This window comes from Salvelinus alpinus, chromosome 1 (genome assembly GCF_045679555.1).
Source record: "Salvelinus alpinus chromosome 1, SLU_Salpinus.1, whole genome shotgun sequence".
Lineage (NCBI taxonomy): Eukaryota > Metazoa > Chordata > Actinopteri > Salmoniformes > Salmonidae > Salvelinus > Salvelinus alpinus.
The window spans coordinates 72930848-72955322 of NC_092086.1; the positions used below are offsets into that span (position 1 = coordinate 72930848).

The 24475-nt window shown below is 45.7% G+C and overlaps 1 protein-coding gene across 2 annotated transcripts in view; it reads left to right on the plus strand.

Moving 5' to 3' along the window:
* Positions 1-24475, plus strand: part of LOC139530066 (transmembrane protein 132E-like) — a 368068-nt gene that overhangs the window by 304374 nt on the left and 39219 nt on the right. For both annotated transcript variants that reach the window (XM_071326137.1, XM_071326131.1), the window contains exons 3-4: positions 2209-2349; positions 21187-21379. In XM_071326137.1, coding sequence (XP_071182238.1) covers positions 2209-2349; positions 21187-21379 — 334 coding nt within the window. The remainder of the gene's footprint in view (positions 1-2208; positions 2350-21186; positions 21380-24475) is intronic.

The following is a 24475-nucleotide window of genomic DNA, read 5'->3' on the forward strand; positions in this document are numbered from 1 at the left end:
TAAAACTTATGATCGCATACTTCGTTTTTTTTTCTGGCCACGTTTAAAGCGGGATGTATCTCAGTTTATTAAAACTTGTCATACGTGTCAGTGTACAAGTAAGCCAAACCAGGTCTTACAAGGTCGGTTGAAAAACTCCCAGACTTTGCAAAACCTTGGGGTTTTGGTAGATCATTTAGACTCTGAGAAACGTGATGAATTGGTAGCTCTTATTAGAAACTACCCTGTTTTGTTTTCTGACACTCCATCACAAACCCACTTAATTGAACATGATATAGACATCGGAGATGCTAAGCCTATCAAACACAGATTTTATCGTGTATCTGAGGAGAAGAGACTAAAACTGGAAACAGAGATGCAGTCTATAGGAAACAGAGATGCAGTCTTTGCCAAAGCTACAGTCACATACCTAGGCAAGGTTGTTGGTCAGGGATTTGTCTGTCCCGTAGAAGCCAAGGTTCAGGCTGTGAAGCAGTTCCCACAGCCCTCTACAAAGAAAGAACTGATGCGCTTCCTGGAAATGGCGGGGTACTACCGTGCTTTTTGTAAAAACTTTTCGGTAGTAGTGTCCCCACTGACCAATCTGTTGAAGGCTAAGGCTGAATTTATCTGGTCCACCCAGTGTCAAGAGGCATTTGATGCAGTTAAGACTCTTTTGTGTTTGGCACCTGTGTTGGCAGCACCAAATTTTGGGAAACCTTTCAAATTGCAGGTAGACGCCAGTCAAATCGGTGCTGGGGCTGTGCTTCTCCAGGAGAATGACGACAAGGTTGAGTGTCCAGTCAGTTTCTTCTCCCGAAAATTTAATAAGTATCAGAAAAACTATTCTGTAATTGAAAAGGAGGCTTTAGGTCTCATTTGGGCTTTACAGCACTTCGAGGTCTATGTTGGTTCTGGTTTGACCCCTTTAACTGTGTTCACTGACCACAACCCACTTGTTTTTCTGAGGTCCCTGCAAAACCCAAACCAGCGCCTGATGCGTTGGGCTTTGTTCTTGCAACCTTTCAACCTTGATATTAGACACATTAGTGGTAAGGATAATATCATTGCTGATGCTCTGTCCCGTGCTCCTTTAACCTAGCTTGTATCTCTTCTCTGCTGACCCTACGGGCTGTCTGCGCCTCTTTCCTCTTAAATTGCTCCCCAGGTACCAGGGCTGCTGAGTTTGAGGGGCGGACAGTCAGCTGGGGGACACGGGGCTACTGCTAGGAGCCGGGATTGGTATTTTTGTTGTTTATTTGTTTTTTGGGAAATTTGAATTATTTTGAATATGTTGGAGGAAGTTGGGTTGAGGGTGGGACCCTCATTTTAAGGAGGGGGGTGTCACGGCTCCTCTGCAGTGCAGGGGGCGGTTCCTCCTGCAGGCAGAGGAGGGTCGTTAGTGATTGGAGCCACCTGGGCTCAGGGTATAAAACTGCTTACTAATCATCTGCTCTCTCTCTGCTCCTCCAGGTATGCTCATGATTTGTTTGTTCCTTTGTAGTTTTGCATAGTTTTCACTCAGTCATGTTCACACACACATATCCACGCATCCATGCACTTTACATACACCTTACATCATGATACTTCCACACCTCATTCCTTTTTCTTAGTTTAAGTTAATAGTTTGTTTATAATAAAGAACACTTTTAAATTGGCCTATACCTGTTGTTCGTGTCCCCTCATTTTTGTCACAGGCTATGAGCCGGCTTGTGACATCTTTGACAATCTCCGTCTGGTTATGGTTTTAAAGGTTATGAAATCTCATGTAGGCTATTATCAAACTTTGCTGTGGGGTTGTGGAAGCTGTAGGCTCAGTGATTTAAGCTATCCGATTGGCCAGTGCAGTAGGCGCACTTGATTTAGCTTGATTCAGCTCCCTTCAGACAAATGAAATGGTTCAAAATGGGAAAACTTTGCCTACCCGGTATGCAGGGCTTCTGAATCAAGTGCATCTACCTCCAACAGCACAAGGAGCGCAAGGCTTTATCGTTGACTATTCTACAGAAATGTTTAGTGATTGACTAGGAATGCCGCAATCGACCGGTTGGTGACCACTGATCTACATTAACTTTCAATGATTGATCTTTTGAAATTGCATTTGCCCCAATGTAATACAGTGCACATGATGGAACTCTAGTATAAAAACAAACCGACAACCTCTGACCTCGCAGATAAATCATGAACTGTTCATGAAGTTGATGTATTCCTTTTATCTGTCGATTACAGGGTCAAGGCAAAGAAAGGGGTGAATCTTCTACAAACCAAGTCAAAGAATGCCCAGTGGACTGTGGACTGGGAGGTGCAGTCCGGGGCAAAGCATTCCATCACCACCATCACCGTGAACAAGAACAAAGGAGTACAAGCCGGGTAAGTCAACAGCCTTAGGACTAAACACAAACCATCTAACTTAAACATCACAGAGTGAGTGAGGTGGTCGTGCCCAGCACACTGGTAAAAATTTTAAGATGGTTTGTTCTTTGAAAGACGATACGAGACATCTTCAAAACGTCCTATTTACAATAGACCTATTTGCAATATACTGTAGATATGGATCCAGTTTAGGGTAGCTGTCCAAAAGATCTTTGGATATGCTTTGTTAAATAAATTGCTTAAATGCAAAGCCATAAAAAATATATTTAGATAAGGTATGATACGCATACAAGATATGCTTACACCAATGATTTCAACATTTTTCCCTGCTTGGCAGAATGCTGATTGGGGGACCACTACATTAAACTGTAGTTTTCAAATGCATGCTTTTTACAGCTTGATTATCAACTTCAGTGATGGATCCATTTTATGTGTAGACAAAACCAATAGAAAAATGCCAAAATGATATGTACAGTTTAACTTTTATATGTTGCTGCATTACAGTGCCATGGAGATGGGATTCTGTCATTGCCAAAAATGGCAGCAATATCATTGCCCGTCACTGGGCAAAGGTACCCATGATTATATCAAATTGTATTTGTCACATGCGCCGAATACAACCTTACCGTGAAATGCTTACTTACAAGCCCTTAACCAACAATGCAGTTTTAAGAAAATAGAGTTAAGAAAATATTTACTAAATGATCTAAAGTAGAAAAAAGGCTATAGGGGGTACCGGTATCGAGTCAATGTGCGGGGGTACAGGTTAGTCGAGGTCATTTGTACATGTAGGTAGGGGTAAAGTGACTATGCATAGATAATAAACAGCGAGTAGCAGCAGTGTAAAAACAAAGGGGGGGATCAATGAAAATAGTCTGGGTGGCCTTTTCATTAATTGTTCAGCAGCCTTATGGCTTGGGGTAGAAGCTGTTAACTTGTTTGGGATAGGGAGCAGCATTTTCACTTTTGGATGAATAGCATGCCCAGAGTGAACTGCCTCCTACTCAGTCCCAAATGCTAATATATACATATTATTATTAGTATTGGATGAAAAACACTCTGAAGTTTCTAAAACTGTTTGAATGATGTCTGTGAGTATAACAGAACTCATATGGCAGGCAAAAACCTGAGAAGAAATCCAAACAGGAAGTGGGAAATATGAGGTTTGTAGTTTTTGAACTCACCCCTATCGAATACACAGTGGGATATGGGTTATTTTTCACTTCCTAAGGCTTCCACTAGATGTCAACCATCTTTAGAACGTGGTTTCAGGCTGCTCGTGTGAAGTGGGGCCGGATGGGAGCTGTTTTACTAAGGGGTTTGCCTACAGCCTCGTTCTCAGTCATGCGCTTTCACTTGAGAGGTTGGTCTCGTTCCAGTGCAATTCTACAGACAATGGAATTCTCCGGTTGGAACAGTATTGAACTTTTATGATAAAAATATCCTAAAGATTGATTCTATACTTAGTTGGACAAGTTTCTTCGACCTGTAATTGAAAGTTTCTTCGACCTGTAATTGAACGTTTTGTCCGAATGGACCAGATCGCGCTTTTGGATTGTTTACCAAACGCCCTAACAAAAGAAGCTATTGGACATAAATGGACATGATGGACATTATCGAACAAAACAGGCATTTATTGTGGAACTGCGATTCCTGGGAGTGCATTCTGATGAAGATCATCAAAGGTAAGTAAATATTTATACATGAATAATATGAATAATGTTGACTACCCAACATGGTGGAGATTTCTCTGGCTGGTTTGGGCTCTGAGCGCCGTTCTCAGATTATGCTTTTTCCGTAAAGTTTTTTTGAAATCTGACACAGCGGTTGCATTAAGGAGAAGTGTATCTAAAGTTTCATGTATAATAGCTGTATTTTCATCAACATTTATTATGAGTATTTCTGTGAATTCATGTGGCTCTCTGCAATATCACTGCATGTTTTGGAACTACTGAATCTAACACGTCAATGTAAAATACGATTTTTGATATATAAATATGAACTTTACCGAACAAAACATACATGTATTGTGTAACATGAAGTCCTATGAGTGTCATCTGATGAAGATCATCAAAGGTTAGTGATTCATTTTATCTCTATTTGTGCTTTTTGTGACTCCTCTCTTTGGCGGGAAAAATGGCTGGGTTTATCTGTGACTTGGTGGTGACCTAACATAATCGTTTGTGGAGCGGGGGTGGGGGTGATTTGCTGCAGGAGGGACTGGTGCACTTCACAAAATAGATGGCATCATAAGGATGGAAAATGATGTAGATATATTGAAGCATCACCTCAAGACATCAGTCTGGAAGTTAAAGCTTGGTCGCAAATTTGTCTTCCAAGTGGACAATGACCCCAAGCATACTTCCATAATTGTGGTTTAAGGAGAACAAAGTCAAGGTATTGGAGTGGCCATCACAAAGCCCTGACCTCAATCCTATAGAAAATTTGTGGGCATAACTGAAAAGCGTGTGCGAGCAAGGAGGCCTACAAACCTGACTCAGTTACTCCAGCTCTGTCAAGAGGAATGGTCCAAAATTCACCCAACTTATTGTGGGAAGCTTGTGGAAGGCTACCCGAAACGTTTGACCCAAGTTAAACAATTTAAAGGCAATGCTACCAAATACTAATTGAGTGTATGTAATCTTCTGACCCACTGGGAATGTGATGAAAAAAATAAAAGCTGAAATAAATCATTCTCTCTACTATTATTCTGACATTTCACATTCTGAAAATGAAATGGTGATCCTAACTGACCTAAAACAGGGCATTTTTACTCTGATTAAATGTCAGTAATTGTGAAAAACTGAGTTTACATACACGTTAGCCAAATACATTTAAACTTCAACTGTACATTAATTGAAATGCTAATCCTTTGCACATGAATGGCCGCTCATTCGAGAATAAATGCAAAGTATATATTTAGGCCCATATGTCGTTGTCTTCTCTGTGAGAATCGCCGGCCCGTCTGCTGGAGAGTCAGTTCATCAGAGTCTCTGGTCAACTTCCCCAGAGGTCATAATGTCTTTCGTAGTTGTTGCTTTCTCAGCGGCTCTGGATAGTGTCTGTTGTAATGGATACATCAGGTGTACAGATGGTTGTTGCATAGAATAGATGCTTCCGTGGTTGTCGGTATTCTCGTACTACACTTTTGTATTTTCCAGCTGCAGACTGACTAGTAATTATACGTCTAGGATTTGCTCTTGTTCTGTAGTGATCGATTAGTCTCAGAGTTTAACCATTTCCAGCCGTGTAGCCAAAACTACAGCTGTATGGTCTCCGTGACCTATAGAGTTGTAGTTCTTAACCATTTCAACATGTAGCGTCAGCTCCATATTTTCTGGTCTAATGGCCTATAGAATTGTAGCCATTCCAACATGGGGACTCCGTCCCGGCGTTCTCTGACTTCATGTACATTTTGTAGGACGTGGTTTTACACACTTCTGAGAAAAGGGCAGTCCATGATGCCAACATAATGTTTATGCTCACGTGGGCGTGGACATTGATTTGGTTAACTACATATGAAAACCCATATTTTCTAATTTAGAAGGTTAACATAACATTACATCTTTTCACAAATAGTTCCATGTTTAATCACGTACGTCTCACATATTTAGATGTGAACCCCATAATTAAGAAGTGTACACAGCCAAAGACACATGAATGAATGTTTCCTATCTTTCATGAGATCACCAAATGAAACACGCTCATCATGATTGTCCCTTATGTGTCCAAGGACCACACCCACATTCTCAAAAATAGAAATATTGTTTAATTTTTCAAACTTTTGATGTCCAAGTGTCTCTATGTGTTCCACAGTTTACATTCCAAACTCGAACAAAAAAACAGCCGATTTCCCGCTCTCCGCCTCCAAGAGAGAGAGAGAGCACGCTGCAGAGCAGACCCTCTGTAACCTGATCCTTCAAATCATCACAGGAGAGTTATGACAATAGTTTGTTGGTGATGTGGACCCCAAGGAACTTGAATCTCTCGACCCGCTCCACTACAGCCCTGTCGATGTGAACGGGGGCGTGTCCGGCACTCCTTTTCCTGTAGTCCACGATCATCTCCTTTGTCTTGCTCACGTTGACGGATAGTTTGTTGTCCTGGCACCACACTGCCAGGTCTCTGACCTCCTCCCTATTGGCTGTCTCATCGTTGTCGGTGATCAGGCCTACCACCATTGTGTCGTCAGCAAACTTAATGATTGTGTTGGAGTCGTGCTTTGCCACACAGTCGTGGGTAAATAGGGAGTACAGGAGGGGACTAAGCACACACCCCTGAGGTGCCCCCGTGTTGAGGATCAGCGTGGCAGATGTGGTGTTGCCTTCCCTTACCACCTGGGGACGACCCGTCAGGATGTCCAGGATCCAGTTGCAGAGGGAGGTGTTTAGTCCCATGGTCCTTAGCTTAGTGATGAGCTTTGTGGGCACTATGGTGTTGAACGCTGAGCTGTAATCAATTAACAGCATTCTCACATAGGTGTTCCTTTTGTCCAGGTGTGCAAGGGCAGTGTGGAGTGTGATTGAGATTGCGTCATCTGTGGATCTGTTGGGGTGGTATGTGAATTGGAGTGTGTCTAGAGTTTCTGGGATGATGGTGTTGAGCCATGACCAGCCTTTCAAAGCGTTTAATTTGTCACTAATGTGTTTTGCCTACATTTTAGAGCCAGGTAGCAGTCTCTGAGGATAAATAGTAGGCAATTTCCTATTTTCATTTGATTTGGCCTTCTAGCTGTTAAAAGTAAATAAAAACGATAGAATCAGGCCCACTTTATCAAGCTAAGTGCAATAACATTAATGCTGAGACCTGTTGGAAAGCACATTTAACTGTAATATAGTTCTGTCTTTTTGTGCCGACATTGGTATATATTTAAGATAATGGACCATGCTGGGCTGCTTTATAAATTTGCCCACAAAAGTAGTATGAGTAAATCCATGCAAAAGATGGTCCCAGTTATATTACCACATTAAGCCTAATAGGTTTAAAGCCTTCATTTGACATGGTTTGGCATAACATCTAGGCCAATAATTGATCATATTGTCATCTTCAATCATAAAGCGTGATCAATCTTCTGGGCGAAGGCGGCGCTTCGGAGCATTTAGCATTTCCTGATAGAGGAAAACATTACTTTCTTCCACAGCCTGGATACATGTTCGTTATACAAGGAACTAAGAATAGTGACTGCTTTTAATGTCGACCATGTGATGCTCTGTGTTAAGGATGCCGTTGTTGTTATGACAGCATGCAGTCATTATGTGTTCGTCATAAGTGTAATGAAAATAATATGTAACATGTTAATGTAAAAGAAACATGTGAGGACCTGGTGGTTAATTGTTTAAACATAACATATAGTATTTAACTCCTTTTTTGGGTGTAGTCACAAAACTACCTTCATACTTCCCCACTTTTTAATTTATTTATCCGGTACCGGTTACCTTCGGACGAGTGACATTTGTGAGGGTCGTAGAGCAAAAGGGAGAACTTCATCGTGTTCGTGAGAATCTCCCCTTTCCACAGTGGGGTCCTATTAGTTTGTAGCCTAAATAGTTTGGATGCTACCAGACAGAAGTTGGCACATCGACGGTACCGACTTCAGACGAGTCTCCTGACACTTGTGGCTTTCTTTGCCACGTTTCATCGCAGATGCAGAAGTACTAGGTGTATTGAGACGGATCCAAGGCAAAATATCTCTAGCTTAAACTGACAGATTTTGATGGGGATTTTTTGTTAAGTAACTAAGATTGACTCACAAATGTGCCAATCGACTCTAGGAGGTTAACACCACATTCATAAACATGTACTTCAGGGACTTCTGATAGGTGCACACACTCGGGGAATCGAACCAGGGTCTGTAGTGATGCCTCTAGCACTGAGATGCAATGCCTGGTTTGATTCCAGGCTGTATCACAACCGGCCGTGATTGGGAGTCCCATAGGGCAGCGCACATTTGGCCCAGCGTTGTCCGGTTTAGGGTTTGGCTGGGGTAGGCTGTCATTGTACGTAAGAATTTGTTCTTAACTGACTTCCCTAGTTAAATAAGAATAAATAAATACCAGTATCTCACTTGTCTTTTTTTCAAAGATCGTTACGCATCCTACCACTGAGTATAAATAATGTTTCAACACTTGTGTTTGGTTGATCTGCAAGTCATCACAAAATAGTATGAAGGGGACAATGTTGGCTCTTTTGAATGTGGTGACACCTTTGATCCAATTAACAATCTTTGTTGTTTGGCCTTATTTTGCACCCCAAAGTTTCTCTTTGGATTGCTGCTTAATCATCCCTGAAGTTATTCTAAGCACAGTCCCATTTACACTTAGCCCCAGCACACCACTGCTTAATGCTTTATTGTTGTCTGGATCCTCCCTTACCTCTTGTTATGCATTGTACTAGGCTATCGATTTTTGCAAATGGCTTCCTAATTATAGCAGTATTCATTTTGTAAATGCAGTGTCCTACCATATCCCCGTGGGGATGAAAGGAAAATCAGATTTGATGGAAATTGATTCTCGGTTAACACATTGAATAATTCAATTTTAAACAAAGGGTAAAGCAATCAACAGGGTCGAGTTGGCATGCTCTCACGGATGTTGCTCTTGACTTATAATTGCCACTATTGATTCAAAGGAACAATTGTGGAGAGGCATTGTCTCAGACTAATCAAACTCAAATCAAATGTTATTTGTCACATGCGCCGAATACAACAGATGTAGACCTTACAGTGAAATGCTTACTTTCAAGCCCTTAACCAACAATGCAGTTTTAAGAAAATACAAAAAAAGTAAGAGATAAAAATAACAAATAATTAAAGAGCAGCAGTAAATAACAGTAGCGGGGTTATATACAGGTGGTACCGGTATATAGTCGATGTGCGGGGCCACCGGTGGCGAGGTAATTTGAGGTGATATGTACATGCAGGTAGGGTTATTAAAGTGACTATGCATAGAAAATAACAGAGTAGCAGCAGCTTAGAAGAGGCGGGGGGGGATCAATGTAAACAGTCTGGGTAGCCATTTGATTAGATGTTCAGGAGTCTTATGGCTTGGGGGTAGAAGCTGTTTAGAAGCCTCTTGGACCTAGCCCTGCGGCCTTGTGAATGTTGACCTGTTTAACTTCTCTAGAATAGGGGGCAGCATTTTCACATTTGGATGAAAAGCATACCCAAATTCAACTGCCAGCTACTCATCCCCAGAAGATAAGATATGCATATTATTAGTAGATTTGGATAGAAAACACTCTGAAGTTTCTAAAACTGTTTGAATCATGTCTGTGAGTATAACATAACTTATTTAGCAGGCGAAACCCCGAGGACAAACCATTCAGATTTTCTTTTTTTGAGGCCACTCTCTTTTCAATGGAAACCAGATTTCTAAGCGACCTTCTTGCAGTTCCTACCGCTTCCACTGGATGTCAACAGTCTTTAGAAATTGGTTGAGGTTTTTTCCTTTGTGTAATGAAGAAGTACGGCCATCTTGAACGAGGGTCACTGGAAGTGTACTGTTAGTTAGAGGCGCGTGACCAGAATGCTAGCTACAGTTTGTTTTAATCCTGTATTGAACACAGATCATCCCGTCTTCAATTTTATCGATTATTTATGTTAAAAAATACCTAAAGTTGTATTACAAAAGTAGTTTGAAATGTTTTGGCAAAGTTTACAGGTAACTTTTGAGATATTTTGTAGTCACGTTTCACAAGTTGGAACCGGTGTTTCTCTGGATCAAACGCACCAAATAAATGGACATTTTGGATATATATCGACGGAATTAATCGAACAAAAGGACCATTTGTGATGTTTATGGGACATATTGGAGTGCCAACAACAGAAGCTCGTCAAAGGCATGAATTATATTTTTATTTCTGCGTTTTGTGTTGCGCCTGCAGGGTTGAAATATGCTTTTCTCTCTTTGTTTACTCTGTTGCTATCCTCAGATAACAGCATCGTTTGCTTTTGCCGAAAAGCCTATTTGAATTCTGACATGTTGGCTCGATTCACAACCAGTGTAGCTTTAATTTGGTATCTTTCATGTGTGATTTAATGAAAGTTAGTTTTTTAGAGTAATTTATTTGAATTTGGCGCTCTGCATTTTTTTACTGGCTTTTGGCCAAGTGGGACGTTAGCGTCCCACATATCCCAGAGAAGTTAAAAGTCTTACTCACACAGTCGTCCGGAACAGCTGATGCTCTTATGCATGTTCCAGTGTACTTGCCTCAAAGTGAACATATAAGTTATTTAGCTCGTCTGGTAGGCTTGTGTCACTGGGCAGCTCTCGGCTGTGCTTCCCTTTGTAGTCTTTAATAGTTTGCAAGCCCTGCCACATCTGACAAGCGTCAGAGCCGGTGTAGTACGGTTCGGTCTTTGTCCTGTATTGACACTTTGCCTGTTTGATGGTTTGTCGGAGGGCATAGCGGGATTTCTTATACACTTCCGGGTTAGAGTCCCGCTCCTTAATAGCAGCAGCTCTACCCTTTAGTTCAGTGTGAATGTTGCCTGTAATCCATGGATTCTGATTGGAATATGTACGTACAGTCACTGTGGTGACTACGTCATCGATGCACTTATTGATGAAGCCAGTGACTGATGTGGTATACTCATCAATGCCATCAAAAGAATCCCGGAACATATTCCAGTCTGTGCTAGCAAAACATTCCTGTAGTTTAGCATCTGCTTCATCTGACCACTTTTTTTATAGACCGAGTCACTGGTGCTTCCTGCTTTAATTTTAGCTTGTAAGCAGGAATCAGGAGGATAGAATTATGGTCAGATTTGCCAAATGTTGGATGAGCTTTGTATGCGTCACTATGTGTGGAGTAAAGGTGGTCTAGAGTTTTTTCCCCTCTGGTTGCACATTTAACACGCTGGTAGAAATTAGGTAAAACTGATTTAAGTTTACCTGCATTAAAGTCCCTGGCCACTAGGAGCGCCGCCTCTGGATGAGCGTTTTCCTGTTTGCTTATGGCCCTATGCAGCTCATTGAGTGCGGTTTTGTAACGTTCGTCTTGCGGAGAGAGATTGGACCAAGGCGCAGTGGGTGATGAAGACATGAATGAATTTATTTAACAAGACATAAACGAACACTAACACGAAAATATACTTGAAAAATTACAAAACAACAAAACGACGTAGACAGACCTGAACTTGAGCACTTACATAAACACGAAGAACGCACGAACAGGAACAGACTACACAAACGAAACAGTCCCGTGTGGTAACACATACAGACACGAGATACAACCACCCACAACAAACAATGTGAAACAACCTACCTTAATATGGTTCTCAATCAGAGGAGACGTAAAACACCTGCCTCTAATTGAGAACCATATCAGGCAACCCATTAACCAACATAGAAACACATAACATAGAATGCCCACCCCAACTCACGCCCTGACCAACTAAACACATACAAAAATAAGAGAAAACAGGTCAGGAACGTGACATAACCCACCCCTCAAGGTGCGAACTCCGGACGCACCAGCATAAAGTCTAGGGGAGGGTCTGGGTGGGCATCTGTCCACGGTGGCGGCTCAGGCTCTGGGCGTGGTCCCCACCCCACCATAGTCAACCCCCCCTTTTGTAGCCCCCTCCCAATGACCACCCTCCAAATAAACCCACCTAAAATAAGAGGCATCACCGGGACAAGGGGCATCACCGGGACAAGGGGCATCACCGGGACAAGGGGCATCACCGGGACAAGGGGCATCACCGGGACAAGGGGCATCACCGGGACAAGGGGCATCACCGGGACAAGGGGCATCACCGGGACAAGGGGCAGCACCGGGACAAGGGGCAGCACCGGACTGAGGGACGGCAGCTCCGGACTGAGGGACGGCAGCTCCGGACTGAGGGACGGCAGCTCCGGACTGAGGGACGGCAGCTCCGGACTGAGGGACGGCAGCTCCGGACTGAGGGACGGCAGCTCCGGACTGAGGGACGGCAGCTCCGGACTGAGGGACGGCAGCTCCGGACTGAGGGACGGCAGCTCCGGACTGGCTGACGGCTCTGGCTGCTCATGGCTCGCTGACGGCTCTGGCTGCTCATGGCTCGCTGACGGCTCTGGCTGCTCATGGCTCGCTGGCGGCTCTGGCAGATCCTGACTGGTTGGCGGCTCTGGCAGATCCTGGCTGGTTGGCGGCTCTGGCAGATCCTGGCTGGTTGGCGGCTCTGGCAGATCCTGGCTGACGAACGGCTCTAGCGGCTCCTGACTGACGAACGGCTCTGACGGCTCGGGACAGACGGGCGGCTCAGATGGCGCTGGGCAGACGGATGGCTCAGATGGCGCTTGGCAGACGGGCAGTTCAGGCGCCGCTGGGCAGACGGCAGACTCTGGCCGGCTGAGGCGCACTGTAGGCCTGGTGCGTGGTACCGGAACTGGAGGTACCGGGCTAAGGACACGCACCATCAGGCTAGTGCGGGGAACAGCAACAGGACGCACAGGAGGCTTGGTGCGTGGTGTAGGCACTGGTGGTAATGGGCTGGAGACACGCACCACAGGGCTAGTGCGTGGAGGAGGAACAGGGCTCTGGAGACGCACAGGAGGCTTGGTGCGTGGTGCCGGAACTGGTGGTACCGGGCTGAAGACACGCACCATAGGGCTAGTGCGTGGAGGAGGAACAGGGCTCTGGAGACGCACAGGAAGCCTGGTGCGTGGTGTAAGCACTGGTGGTACTGGGCTGGGGCGGGGAGGTGGCGCCGGAAATACCGGACCGTGCAGGCGTACTGGCTCCCTTGAGCACTGAGCCTGCCCAACCTTACCTGGTTGTATGCTCCCCGTCGCCCGACCAGTGCGGGGAGGTGGAATAACCCGCACCGGGCTATGTAGGCGAACCGGGGACACCATGCGTAAGGCTGGTGCCATGTATGCCGGCCCGAGGAGACGCACTGGAGACCAGACGCGTTGAGCCGGCTTCATGGCACCTGGCTCAATGCCCAATCTAGCCCTGCCAGTGCGGGGAGGTGGAATAACCCGCACCGGGCTATGAACACGTACAGGAGACACCATGCGCTCTACTGCGTAACACGGTGTCTGCCCGTACTCTCGCTCTCCACGGTAAGTATAGGGAGTATGCGCAGGTCTCCTACCTGACTTCACCACACTCCCTTTTAGCCTCCCCCCAAGAAATTTTTGGGCTTGACTCACAGGCTTCCGTGCTAACCGCGTACCCTCATAACGCCGGTTCCTCTCTCCGGTTGCCTCTGCTCTTCTAATTGCCTCCAGCTGTTCCCATGGGAGGCGATCTCTACCAGCCAGGATCTCCTCCCATGTGTAGCAACCCTTGCCGTCCAAAACATCCTCCCATGTCCATTCCTCCTTCGTGCGCTGTTGCTTTCCTTTCCCCGCTGCTTGATCCTTTGTTGGTGGGTGATTCTGTAACATTCGTCTTGCGGAGAGAGATTGGACCAAGGCGCAGCGGGTGATGAAGACATGAATGAATTTATTTAACAAGACATAAACGAACACTAACACGAAAATATACTTGAAAAATTACAAAACAACAAAACGACGTAGACAGACCTGAACTTGAGCACTTACATAAACACGAAGAACGCACGAACAGGAACAGACTACACAAACGAAACAGTCCCGTGTGGTAACACATACAGACACGAGATACAACCACCCACAACAAACAATGTGAAACAACCTACCTTAATATGGTTCTCAATCAGAGGAGACGTAAAACACCTGCCTCTAATTGAGAACCATATCAGGCAACCCATTAACCAACATAGAAACACATAACATAGAATGCCCACCCCAACTCACGCCCTGACCAACTAAACACATACAAAAATAAGAGAAAACAGGTCAGGAACGTGACATAACCCACCCCTCAAGGTGCGAACTCCGGACGCACCAGCATAAAGTCTAGGGGAGGGTCTGGGTGGGCATCTGTCCACGGTGGCGGCTCAGGCTCTGGGCGTGGTCCCCACCCCACCATAGTCAACCCCCCCTTTTGTAGCCCCCTCCCAATGACCACCCTCCAAATAAACCCACCTAAAATAAGAGGCATCACCGGGACAAGGGGCATCACCGGGACAAGGGGCATCACCGGGACAAGGGGCATCACCGGGACAAGGGGCATCACCGGGACAAGGGGCAGCACCGGGACAAGGGGCAGCACCGGGACAAGGGGCAGCACCGGGACAAGGGGCAGCACCGGACTGAGGGACGGCAGCTCCGGACTGAGGGACGGCAGCTCCGGACTGAGGGACGGCAGCTCCGGACTGAGGGACGGCAGCTCCGGACTGAGGGACGGCAGCTCCGGACTGAGGGACGGCAGCTCCGGACTGAGGGACGGCAGCTCCGGACTGAGGGACGGCAGCTCCGGACTGAGGGACGGGAGCTCCGGACTGGCTGACGGCTCTGGCTGCTCATGGCTCGCTGACGGCTCTGGCTGCTCATGGCTCGCTGGCGGCTCTGGCTGCTCATGGCTCGCTGGCGGCTCTGGCAGATCCTGACTGGTTGGCGGCTCTGGCAGATCCTGGCTGGTTGGCGGCTCTGGCAGATCCTGGCTGGTTGGCGGCTCTGGCAGATCCTGGCTGGTTGGCGGCTCTGGCAGATCCTGGCTGGTTGGCGGCTCTGGCAGATCCTGACTGACGAACGGCTCTAGCGGCTCCTGACTGACGAACGGCTCTGACGGCTCGGGACAGACGGGCGGCTCAGATGGCGCTGGGCAGACGGATGGCTCAGATGGCGCTTGGCAGACGGGCAGTTCAGGCGCCGCTGGGCAGACGGCAGACTCTGGCCGGCTGAGGCGCACTGTAGGCCTGGTGCGTGGTACCGGAACTGGAGGTACCGGGCTAAGGACACGCACCATCAGGCTAGTGCGGGGAACAGCAACAGGACGCACAGGAGGCTTGGTGCGTGGTGTAGGCACTGGTGGTAATGGGCTGGAGACACGCACCACAGGGCTAGTGCGTGGAGGAGGAACAGGGCTCTGGAGACGCACAGGAGGCTTGGTGCGTGGTGCCGGAACTGGTGGTACCGGGCTGAAGACACGCACCATAGGGCTAGTGCGTGGAGGAGGAACAGGGCTCTGGAGACGCACAGGAAGCCTGGTGCGTGGTGTAAGCACTGGTGGTACTGGGCTGGGGCGGGGAGGTGGCGCCGGAAATACCGGACCGTGCAGGCGTACTGGCTCCCTTGAGCACTGAGCCTGCCCAACCTTACCTGGTTGTATGCTCCCCGTCGCCCGACCAGTGCGGGGAGGTGGAATAACCCGCACCGGGCTATGTAGGCGAACCGGGGACACCATGCGTAAGGCTGGTGCCATGTATGCCGGCCCGAGGAGACGCACTGGAGACCAGACGCGTTGAGCCGGCTTCATGGCACCTGGCTCAATGCCCAATCTAGCCCTGCCAGTGCGGGGAGGTGGAATAACCCGCACCGGGCTATGAACACGTACAGGAGACACCATGCGCTCTACTGCGTAACACGGTGTCTGCCCGTACTCTCGCTCTCCACGGTAAGTATAGGGAGTATGCGCAGGTCTCCTACCTGACTTCACCACACTCCCTTTTAGCCTCCCCCCAAGAAATTTTTGGGCTTGACTCACAGGCTTCCGTGCTAACCGCGTACCCTCATAACGCCGGTTCCTCTCTCCGGTTGCCTCTGCTCTTCTAATTGCCTCCAGCTGTTCCCATGGGAGGCGATCTCTACCAGCCAGGATCTCCTCCCATGTGTAGCAACCCTTGCCGTCCAAAACATCCTCCCATGTCCATTCCTCCTTCGTGCGCTGTTGCTTTCCTTTCCCCGCTGCTTGATCCTTTGTTGGTGGGTGATTCTGTAACATTCGTCTTGCGGAGAGAGATTGGACCAAGGCGCAGCGGGTGATGAAGACATGAATTAATTTATTTAACAAGACATAAACGAACACTAACACGAAAATATACTTGAAAAATTACAAAACAACAAAACGACGTAGACAGACCTGAACTTGAGCACTTACATAAACACGAAGAACGCACGAACAGGAACAGACTACACAAACGAAACAGTCCCGTGTGGTAACACATACAGACACGAGATACAACCACCCACAACAAACAATGTGAAACAACCTACCTTAATATGGTTCTCAATCAGAGGAGACGTAAAACACCTGCCTCTAATTGAGAACCATATCAGGCAACCCATTAACCAACATAGAAACACATAACATAGAATGCCCACCCCAACTCACGCCCTGACCAACTAAACACATACAAAAATAAGAGAAAACAGGTCAGGAACGTGACAGGTTTTAGTGCCAGCATCGGTCTGTGGTGGTATGTAAACAGCTACGAAAAATACAGATAAACTCTCTAGGTAGATAGTGTGGTCTACATCTTATCAAGAGATACTTAGGCGAGCGAAACCTCGTGACTTCCTTAGATATCGTGCACCAGCTGTTGTTTAAAAATATACATAGGCCACCGCCCCGTGTCCTACCAGAGGCTGCTGTTCTATCCTGCCGATACAGTGTATAACCCGCCAGCTGTATGTTATTGATGTCGTCGTTCAGCCACAACTCGGTAAAACATAAGATATTACAGCTTTTAATGTCCCATTGGTAGGATATTCGTGCTTTCAGTTCGTCCCATTTATTTTCCAGCGATTGACCGTTAGCTAACAGCACGGTTGGCAAAGGCAGATTAGCCACTCGTTTCCTGATCCTCACAAGGCACACCGATCTCAGTTTCTTTCTCCAGCAAATGATGGGGATGATGGCCTGTTCAGATGTTTGGGGTATATCCTTCCCGTCCGACTCATTAAAGAATAATTTTTTGTCCAATTCGAGGTGAGAAGCTCTTTTCAGTCATAAGAGACAGTAGCAGCAACATAATGTACAAAATAAGTTACAAATAATGCGAAAAACAAACAAAATAGCAAGGTTGGTTAAGAGCCAATAAAACGGCACCCATCCTTTCCGCCGCCATCTTGAATACATCTTTTGACTGCCACATTTGTCTTTGGCTAGTCTATAGGGTTATGCAGTAGCGATTTTAGCATGTCAATTTTGGAGGGGCAAACCCACTACACAACCCAAAACTAAACAATACATTCATTGCACTATAACGGTGACAAACAGGTCCCACACACTGTTAAATCCTACATAAAGCTGTCCCAACAGCAGAGTCCCAACAACAGCAGTCCCTTCACCTTACCACTGCTATACCTGGCTATCAGCGGAGCCTTGTCTGGCAGTGAAACAGTTCATTTAGCCTCATTTACAGCCTTTTAAAAATCATAGCTGATATGGCTAACTTGCTTAACAAATGTGGTTTCTACTGACAATTGAGATGTGCAAACTATGGCATAAGGGGACGATGAGCGGATAAGAGTCAATCCGTCATTTCGATTAAGACATTAATGAGCAAGCTAGGACGGACGTAGTCATTATAACTATTTGTTCAGCACTTTTGAAATGTACAGTATTCTCCCTGTACACCAAGTCAGAACCGTAGGATAAATAAACAGGGCTTATAAGCAGACAATGCAAGCTCTTACAAATATTCAGTGATTACATTTCTCTAAAACAGGATATAGGCTACATGTGCACCACCAAGTCAGAACAGTAGGCGAAATTAGGAGGGGAAATGGGACCAAATTATTAGGGTGAGGCACATGGGCTACTAACAGCTTACTACACAACATACACTTAGTATTACTTTCTTAGCTACAGTGTACATATCTCCCTGGCATACTACGTAATTTATGCAGCAGCATACAATACATTTTTGGACTCACCTTGTTGTGCTGTGTTCACTTGAACAGGAAGGTCGTGCGGGGGTCCTACGTGGGCAATTTTTTTGTCATACTTTGTCATCAAAGTCAGGCATTCTTTGGATTTATGGCGCTTTCAAGACAGCTGGGAACTCGGTGGGGAAACAAAGTTGAATCATGATGACGTCAGTGATCTTCAGGTCGGAGCTCTAGAAAGAGGCCTGAGTTCCTGACTTGAGATTCCGAGTTGGATGACCATTCAAAACGTATTTTCCCAGTCGTCTTGAACTCACTGAAAACAGATTTCCCAGTTCTGAGTTTCCAGTTGTTTTGAGCGAGGCAGAAGTCATGCTGGATTGACACCATGGCCAATGTTGAATGTTTATCCTTTTAAACTTGCAAAAGAGATCTGTAAACCCAGACTTGGTACCACACACCCACTCTACTGAATAGCAGGGTAGTGACTGCTTTGCAGTGCTTGCAGTTAGCCACTGATTCCTTCCAAACCACTCATTGTTGACTTTGTCGACTTGATTCATGATGATGACTGCTAGCTTGCTAGCAAAGATTTAGAAAATATGATGTTGACATGATCAGTCCAATCAAAGTTGCTGTATATATATGCTGTATATTAAATTTATCTGTGGCCAATGACCTTTTAGCATTATTGGATGGGCACTTCTAATGTAACTCTATGGCAGCACACAAGTGGCTTGAATTTTTCAAGCTCTACCCTTAGATTTGCCGGTGACATGAGTGACAGAACACTGAGCCAATCACGGCACAACTAGAGAACATTACTAATCCCTACGCTCCGTATATTCCGCTGGCTGCCCCACCACCACAGAAAGCACTGAGCTTGGCTGAAACACCTGCATTTTGGAGCTGCCTTACTCAAGAAAACAAAAAAGAGACCATGTTTTTATTTAATTTTTTACATCGTTTGCAACCTGATATGTGACACTTATTAATGCTAAAATAAAATGCCAAACAGGCATCCCCCCAAGCCAGAAAAGTGGGGCTCAAAATAGGTGGGGCTATGTATTATCTCTACAAACTCTTGCAAGAAGAAAGAGAGAGCCTCAACTGTAGGCTAGTTGAAGAATTTTAACCCAGGTCTGGGAGCTGAATATTCCCGGAGCATGGGGTGAAGTGTTGAAGTGATAGCTCCAGCCACGTGACTTGTGTGAATCACTGTCTCAGCCCTTTAGCAATCCTCTGCTATGGAGCTGTGCTGTGATAGCTACAGTAGCAAGGCATATCTCTCCCCTTGGCATGCTCAAGAAAATAAGACACAACCACTGTTTCTTGCAATTCAGTGGACACATCCAACAGGGCTGATTTTAATTTACTCTAACCGAGAACCATGTGAGATACGGAACTCGAAAATGATCTTGGTGTAGCCTAGAGGTCATTCCGGTTGTTTAATACTGATGGCCCACAATAATGCAGCTAATAAAGCTAACCAGGGTGCACGGAAAGGGCGTTGTTAACCCCACAAGGCCTTCCCTTTGAAGAAGACACGCCACCCACACAACATATCCCTAAAGCGCATTTACTCAATTTCCACCCGTGTAACTCTCATTCCCCACATGAACGATTTGGGTGTCTGGTTTTCTCAGTTCTAGTTGTCAAGCGTCGTTTCGCCAAGCTACCTGTTTCGCAAGGAGTGTCACGGATAAAGGAGTAGAATATTCTGTGTGTGATGTTGAGACAAGCAGGCAGAACTTATTTAGGCTGTCAGCTCTCATCATGCTGTTTCCAGTAAGGCCCTTTATGAGGAGTGCGGTACTGCAGATAGGGACTTGGCTCCCCAATTTCATTACAATGCTGGCATTTTCCCTTTGAATAACAGACTCACCTTCTCTCTGCGGAGGGATGGTTAATTTCAGATCCAGGTCAAGGTTGGCTGTAATGGTCCTGTAAACCGGGAACCTACTGTAGGGCCTATACTGCTGCTCGGTGCAGAATGTGTCTTTTAAATGTGATGGTTTCGCAACTTGGAGCAATAGTAAAGGTGGTATATTAAACATATATAGTATGTCGGTCTGCTGGTATAGTCATTCCACAGTTGATTCAATAGTTTTATATCATCTTACAAGAAGATAAATAATTTTCTAAGCAGAATTTGTTGAATGTTTTAGTACATATTAAATGTATGGAATGAAACCGGGTGAAAAGTTCAATGGTCATCTTTTCCCAGGCGAAACTAACGCTTGTTCGAGTACACAGTGTGTTTACTGTACATGTGGTTAATGTAATGGATGTTTGAAATGGAAGGAGGGAATGTTCACATCGTATATTTGACCACTCTACTGCATGTGTGCTAGCCATAACCTGCTGGTACTTATGCACATATATGGGCGAAGGTAATGATAATGGAAATGTCATGTGGTTATGATGGTTATGATGGTTATGATGTTCATAGAAATGTCATGAACAGGTTTTGCTTCATCGACACCCAATGAGACGGTTGTAATGTCTTGTCATGGGGCTCTTTTATAAAAGAACTTTCACATTTCGATCGTATAGTCTTTATCAAAGCTTAGCTTATTAAAGGCTCATCGATCACCTTCAACTCACTTCTGGAGTTTCCAGAGTTCAGTCACATTCATTTAAGTGATGACTCACCTGAGGCTTACATTGTGAAGGCTTTCATGCCTCCTTCATTTGACAGTTAGAACCATGTTGGCACACTGCCGTTAATGTTCATATCTTTTGATAAACTCCCTCAAACATAAAAAAAACTCTGACACACATGTTCACGCATGTGCATGGAGATCTCATGCATGGTCGGGTAGCTCCTAAAAGTCGATAGGAATGCCAATTTCTGGACCTCATCGGTTATTCCAAAACAACAGATGGGCACAAGCAGCAGCCTAATTGTTTCATTTTCTGATTGTTTCGATAAATAATGCCTTATACTTGACAGAACATCTGTTTACGCTGATAGCCTACTCATTAGCGTATTTAATGTTCAAATGCAGCCCTGAACCCCATTAAGCCCCTTGTAAATTAATTAAATGGCTGGATTTGGTGCTGGCTCCTGCTGTGTTTTTGGTAACATGTTGCTGTAATTGACGTATTACGCTATAATCGCTCAATTATTCCATTCCCCGCCCCACAGGGATGCGCTGGCCAATATCGAGGTGATGCAACTGGACTTTGAGATGGAGAACTTCACCAGCCAATCGGTCACCAGGAGGATCAACTGGAACATCGACTACCGGGGCCAGAACCCGCCTCCGGACTCAGAGAAGGTGGTGACTGAGTTGACCGTGGTGCAGAAGGACATTCAGGCTATCATCCCACTCTCCATGGTGAGTAACCTGTGACATCACATACAGTATGCTATAATACTTTTCATATCAGTTGAATCTGTCTATTGTAACATTTGCCACTGTTCAATTCAGATCTCTCATGCAAGAAAATAAGTTAGCCACTCTCATTAAAGGACCTTCGATCCCCATTGTCATAGGTAAGCATGCTTATCAACACTTGAGGTCCTCTTTCACTTGCTCGATGCTCATTTCTCCTGCTAAGAGAAGGTCGCCAAGGCCACCTAGTAATGGCACACCATGCGAAGAGTCTGTCTGGCGCCTCCACCCCTATCTCATGAAAAGGGGCAATTAGTAAGCCGTAAACACCGATTGTGGAAATGAGGGACATTAATCAAGTAATAGGAAGGCAGCGGGCCAGTCCTGAAAGGTCAAGTCGCCTCCTGTGTGGTTTCACGTCCCTTTATTTGGTGAAGGGAGCCTGTGAAAAGTCTCAGGGAGGGAGACTTCATTATTAGGCTATTAAAATTCAGCTGCTTGGGCAAATGTTAAAGCGATACTTAGCTCTCTCAGCCCCGCATATATTTATATAGGTTTAAAATGCCACAAGTTGCAGAGAAGTAAGTGCCCAGGTGCTGAAGACACTTTTTTTTACACACTCGACTACAGAGGTTATTAAGCGAGGAGGAAGAAAACCTCTGTGTATTCACGAAACATGACGGTGTGCTTCGAGGGCTTTATTAGAGAGGTCAGGCAGAACGATGAAGATAGGAGTTCAGCTGAAAGGAGCCAGAGTCACGGAAGGCCAACGCATGGGGAATCGCAAAAGCTGAGGCAACCTGCTTGCCTGGCTACCCAGACTCCTTGCTCCGGCCAAACGCTACGCCACGCCCACGGATGTAAGTTTTTTCTCCGCAATGAGTCAGGATCTGAGTACCTCCCTGACCCTTCACTGAATGCGAACACTTTCGGGGCCATCTGATTGGTCCAGAAATCAATGGGTTGGGACAGAGCCATTACAAACGTGGTAAAGCGGCAGGTGGAAAATTCGTCATTGGCTTTGGTACTCTGACTGGTTAGAGACGATCCAATCGCTGATTAATTTGTTTTGTACAATGCCCCTCGTCACCACAAACGACTTCAATGATTGCAGTCTTAGACTAAAGAATGTAGTGAATGACAGAGCAGCGGAAGAATTTAGTGTGAGTCGTCAGGATAGAAACCTGTGCCATTTCATGCAATTTCAGTTGCTGTGTTTCACTGTTTCTCATTCATGTACTATAGAGGAAAGACCAAGGCTGTGTCCCAAATAGCACCCTATTCCCATAGGGATCTGGTCAAAGGTAGTGCACTACATGGAATAGCGTGCCATTTGGGACTCAGGCAGAATCTAATGCCACGTAATCCCAGGTCTCTTTGTGTCAAATGATTGTAACAGAAATAGTAGCGACAAGAGACTCTGCACGTTGTGTCTACCACTGCACACATCCTCTGCTAGCTTGTTAGAAACCAGAATGCTCACATTAATATTTTTTCTGCATGGATTTGGGAGACAGCAGAATGAGGCAATCCGAAAAAAACACACAAGATGCATTTTGTATCTTGAGTAACAAAAAAAAACGCAGGCGAGGGACTGAGAAGAACATTGCACGCCAAGCGCGCAAAATGAATATCCTCTCTGATTTAGCTCTAGCATGAACGAGAGAGGGAGAGATGGAGAAAAATAACTAGAGGAGAATTTTTTTTCTTTTTTTTCAGGAAGTAAAAGCTTTGCTAAGCAGAGTCAATGCCAGGCAGAGCTGAGCCACTAATACTGGGGAGGAGGGGAGTGGGGAGACAGTAGCTGGGGAGGGAGGAGGAGGAGGGAAGGAAGCGGGTGAATTTACAGTGCAGAGTGCATCTTCCAGGATAATGTGGTTAAATCAGGCCGGTCTCCATCACTTTAGTCCTGTCAGGGCCCCAGCCAGGTCCCCCTGGTGGCCACATTCTCGGCACAATTAGCACCCCGCGCCAAAGAGCCCTCTCAGGGGCTTCTCATAAACGGGGGATGGGGAGGTGGAGAGAGCAGGAGAGGGGGAGGGGAATAGCGGGGTACTGTGTTGCTGGCTCCACCACTGCGCCATGCTGCCGCAGTAGCGAACAGATGATAAATAAAACATGACAGCGTCTTTGCCGAGGCCCCTGTGGCAAAAAGTCGCATGACACACACACACACACACACACACACACACACACACACACACACAGACACACAGATGCACACACCACATGTCTGGCACATCTGACGTTGCATTTTGATCATTTACATGAGGAGTAGGAGCCAGGGCACAGTAAGCAGCAGAGGCTTTGATGGGTTTCACTTGCTAATCAGCTTCGTCAAAACTCAACAACTGAGGGCTGCCAAGCTTAATTCGTTCTCTCATTGCTTGTCATTTGGTTACTTGGTTTCAAATGGACCCTGCTTCTTTAATTGAATACCTCTAAAACAACAATGCTCACATGGACAAAGCTAAACTAGTAGTCGATACTAGTCAATGTTACAGTGTTACAGTAGCAGTATAATGCATTTTTCATTTCCGCCATGTATTGAACTGATAGAGTTGTCTCAGTCCCGTTTATTTGGTCTGGAGTAGTCATGTCTTGTGTGTACACTAGCTGACAGTTTTCTTCATGTGTCTAAATGCTTTAACCTTGGTGTTTCGTGGGCTATAAAATGTTTAATGACTTTGAAATCGCCTCCTGCGCGTTATTGATAGCTCTCCCCTTACTGTGTTCACGATAAACTCTCACTCATTACTCCGGACACTGCAGCTACCGCTTACCGCTACCGCAAACACTCAGGCCCCTATTTACATTTTTCTACATTAGCCATGCACCAGAATACCATTTGACACATGAAAATGAGAAACATGATGGAGGACGGGGCATCTTGTTACTATAAGGTGGCGGTTGCTGTTTGTTGTGAGGAAAAATAGTTATTGGACTCTATTTTCTCCATCCCTTCATTTGTCTACGTCTGAGGCCCCTGTCATTGGTCTGCAGTGGCTGTTTAGCAAGAAACTGGGAGGCGAGGTTTACACATTCTCCTCACTGAATAATTGCCTGACAAACATTGTATTATGAATAAATGTGTCAGCA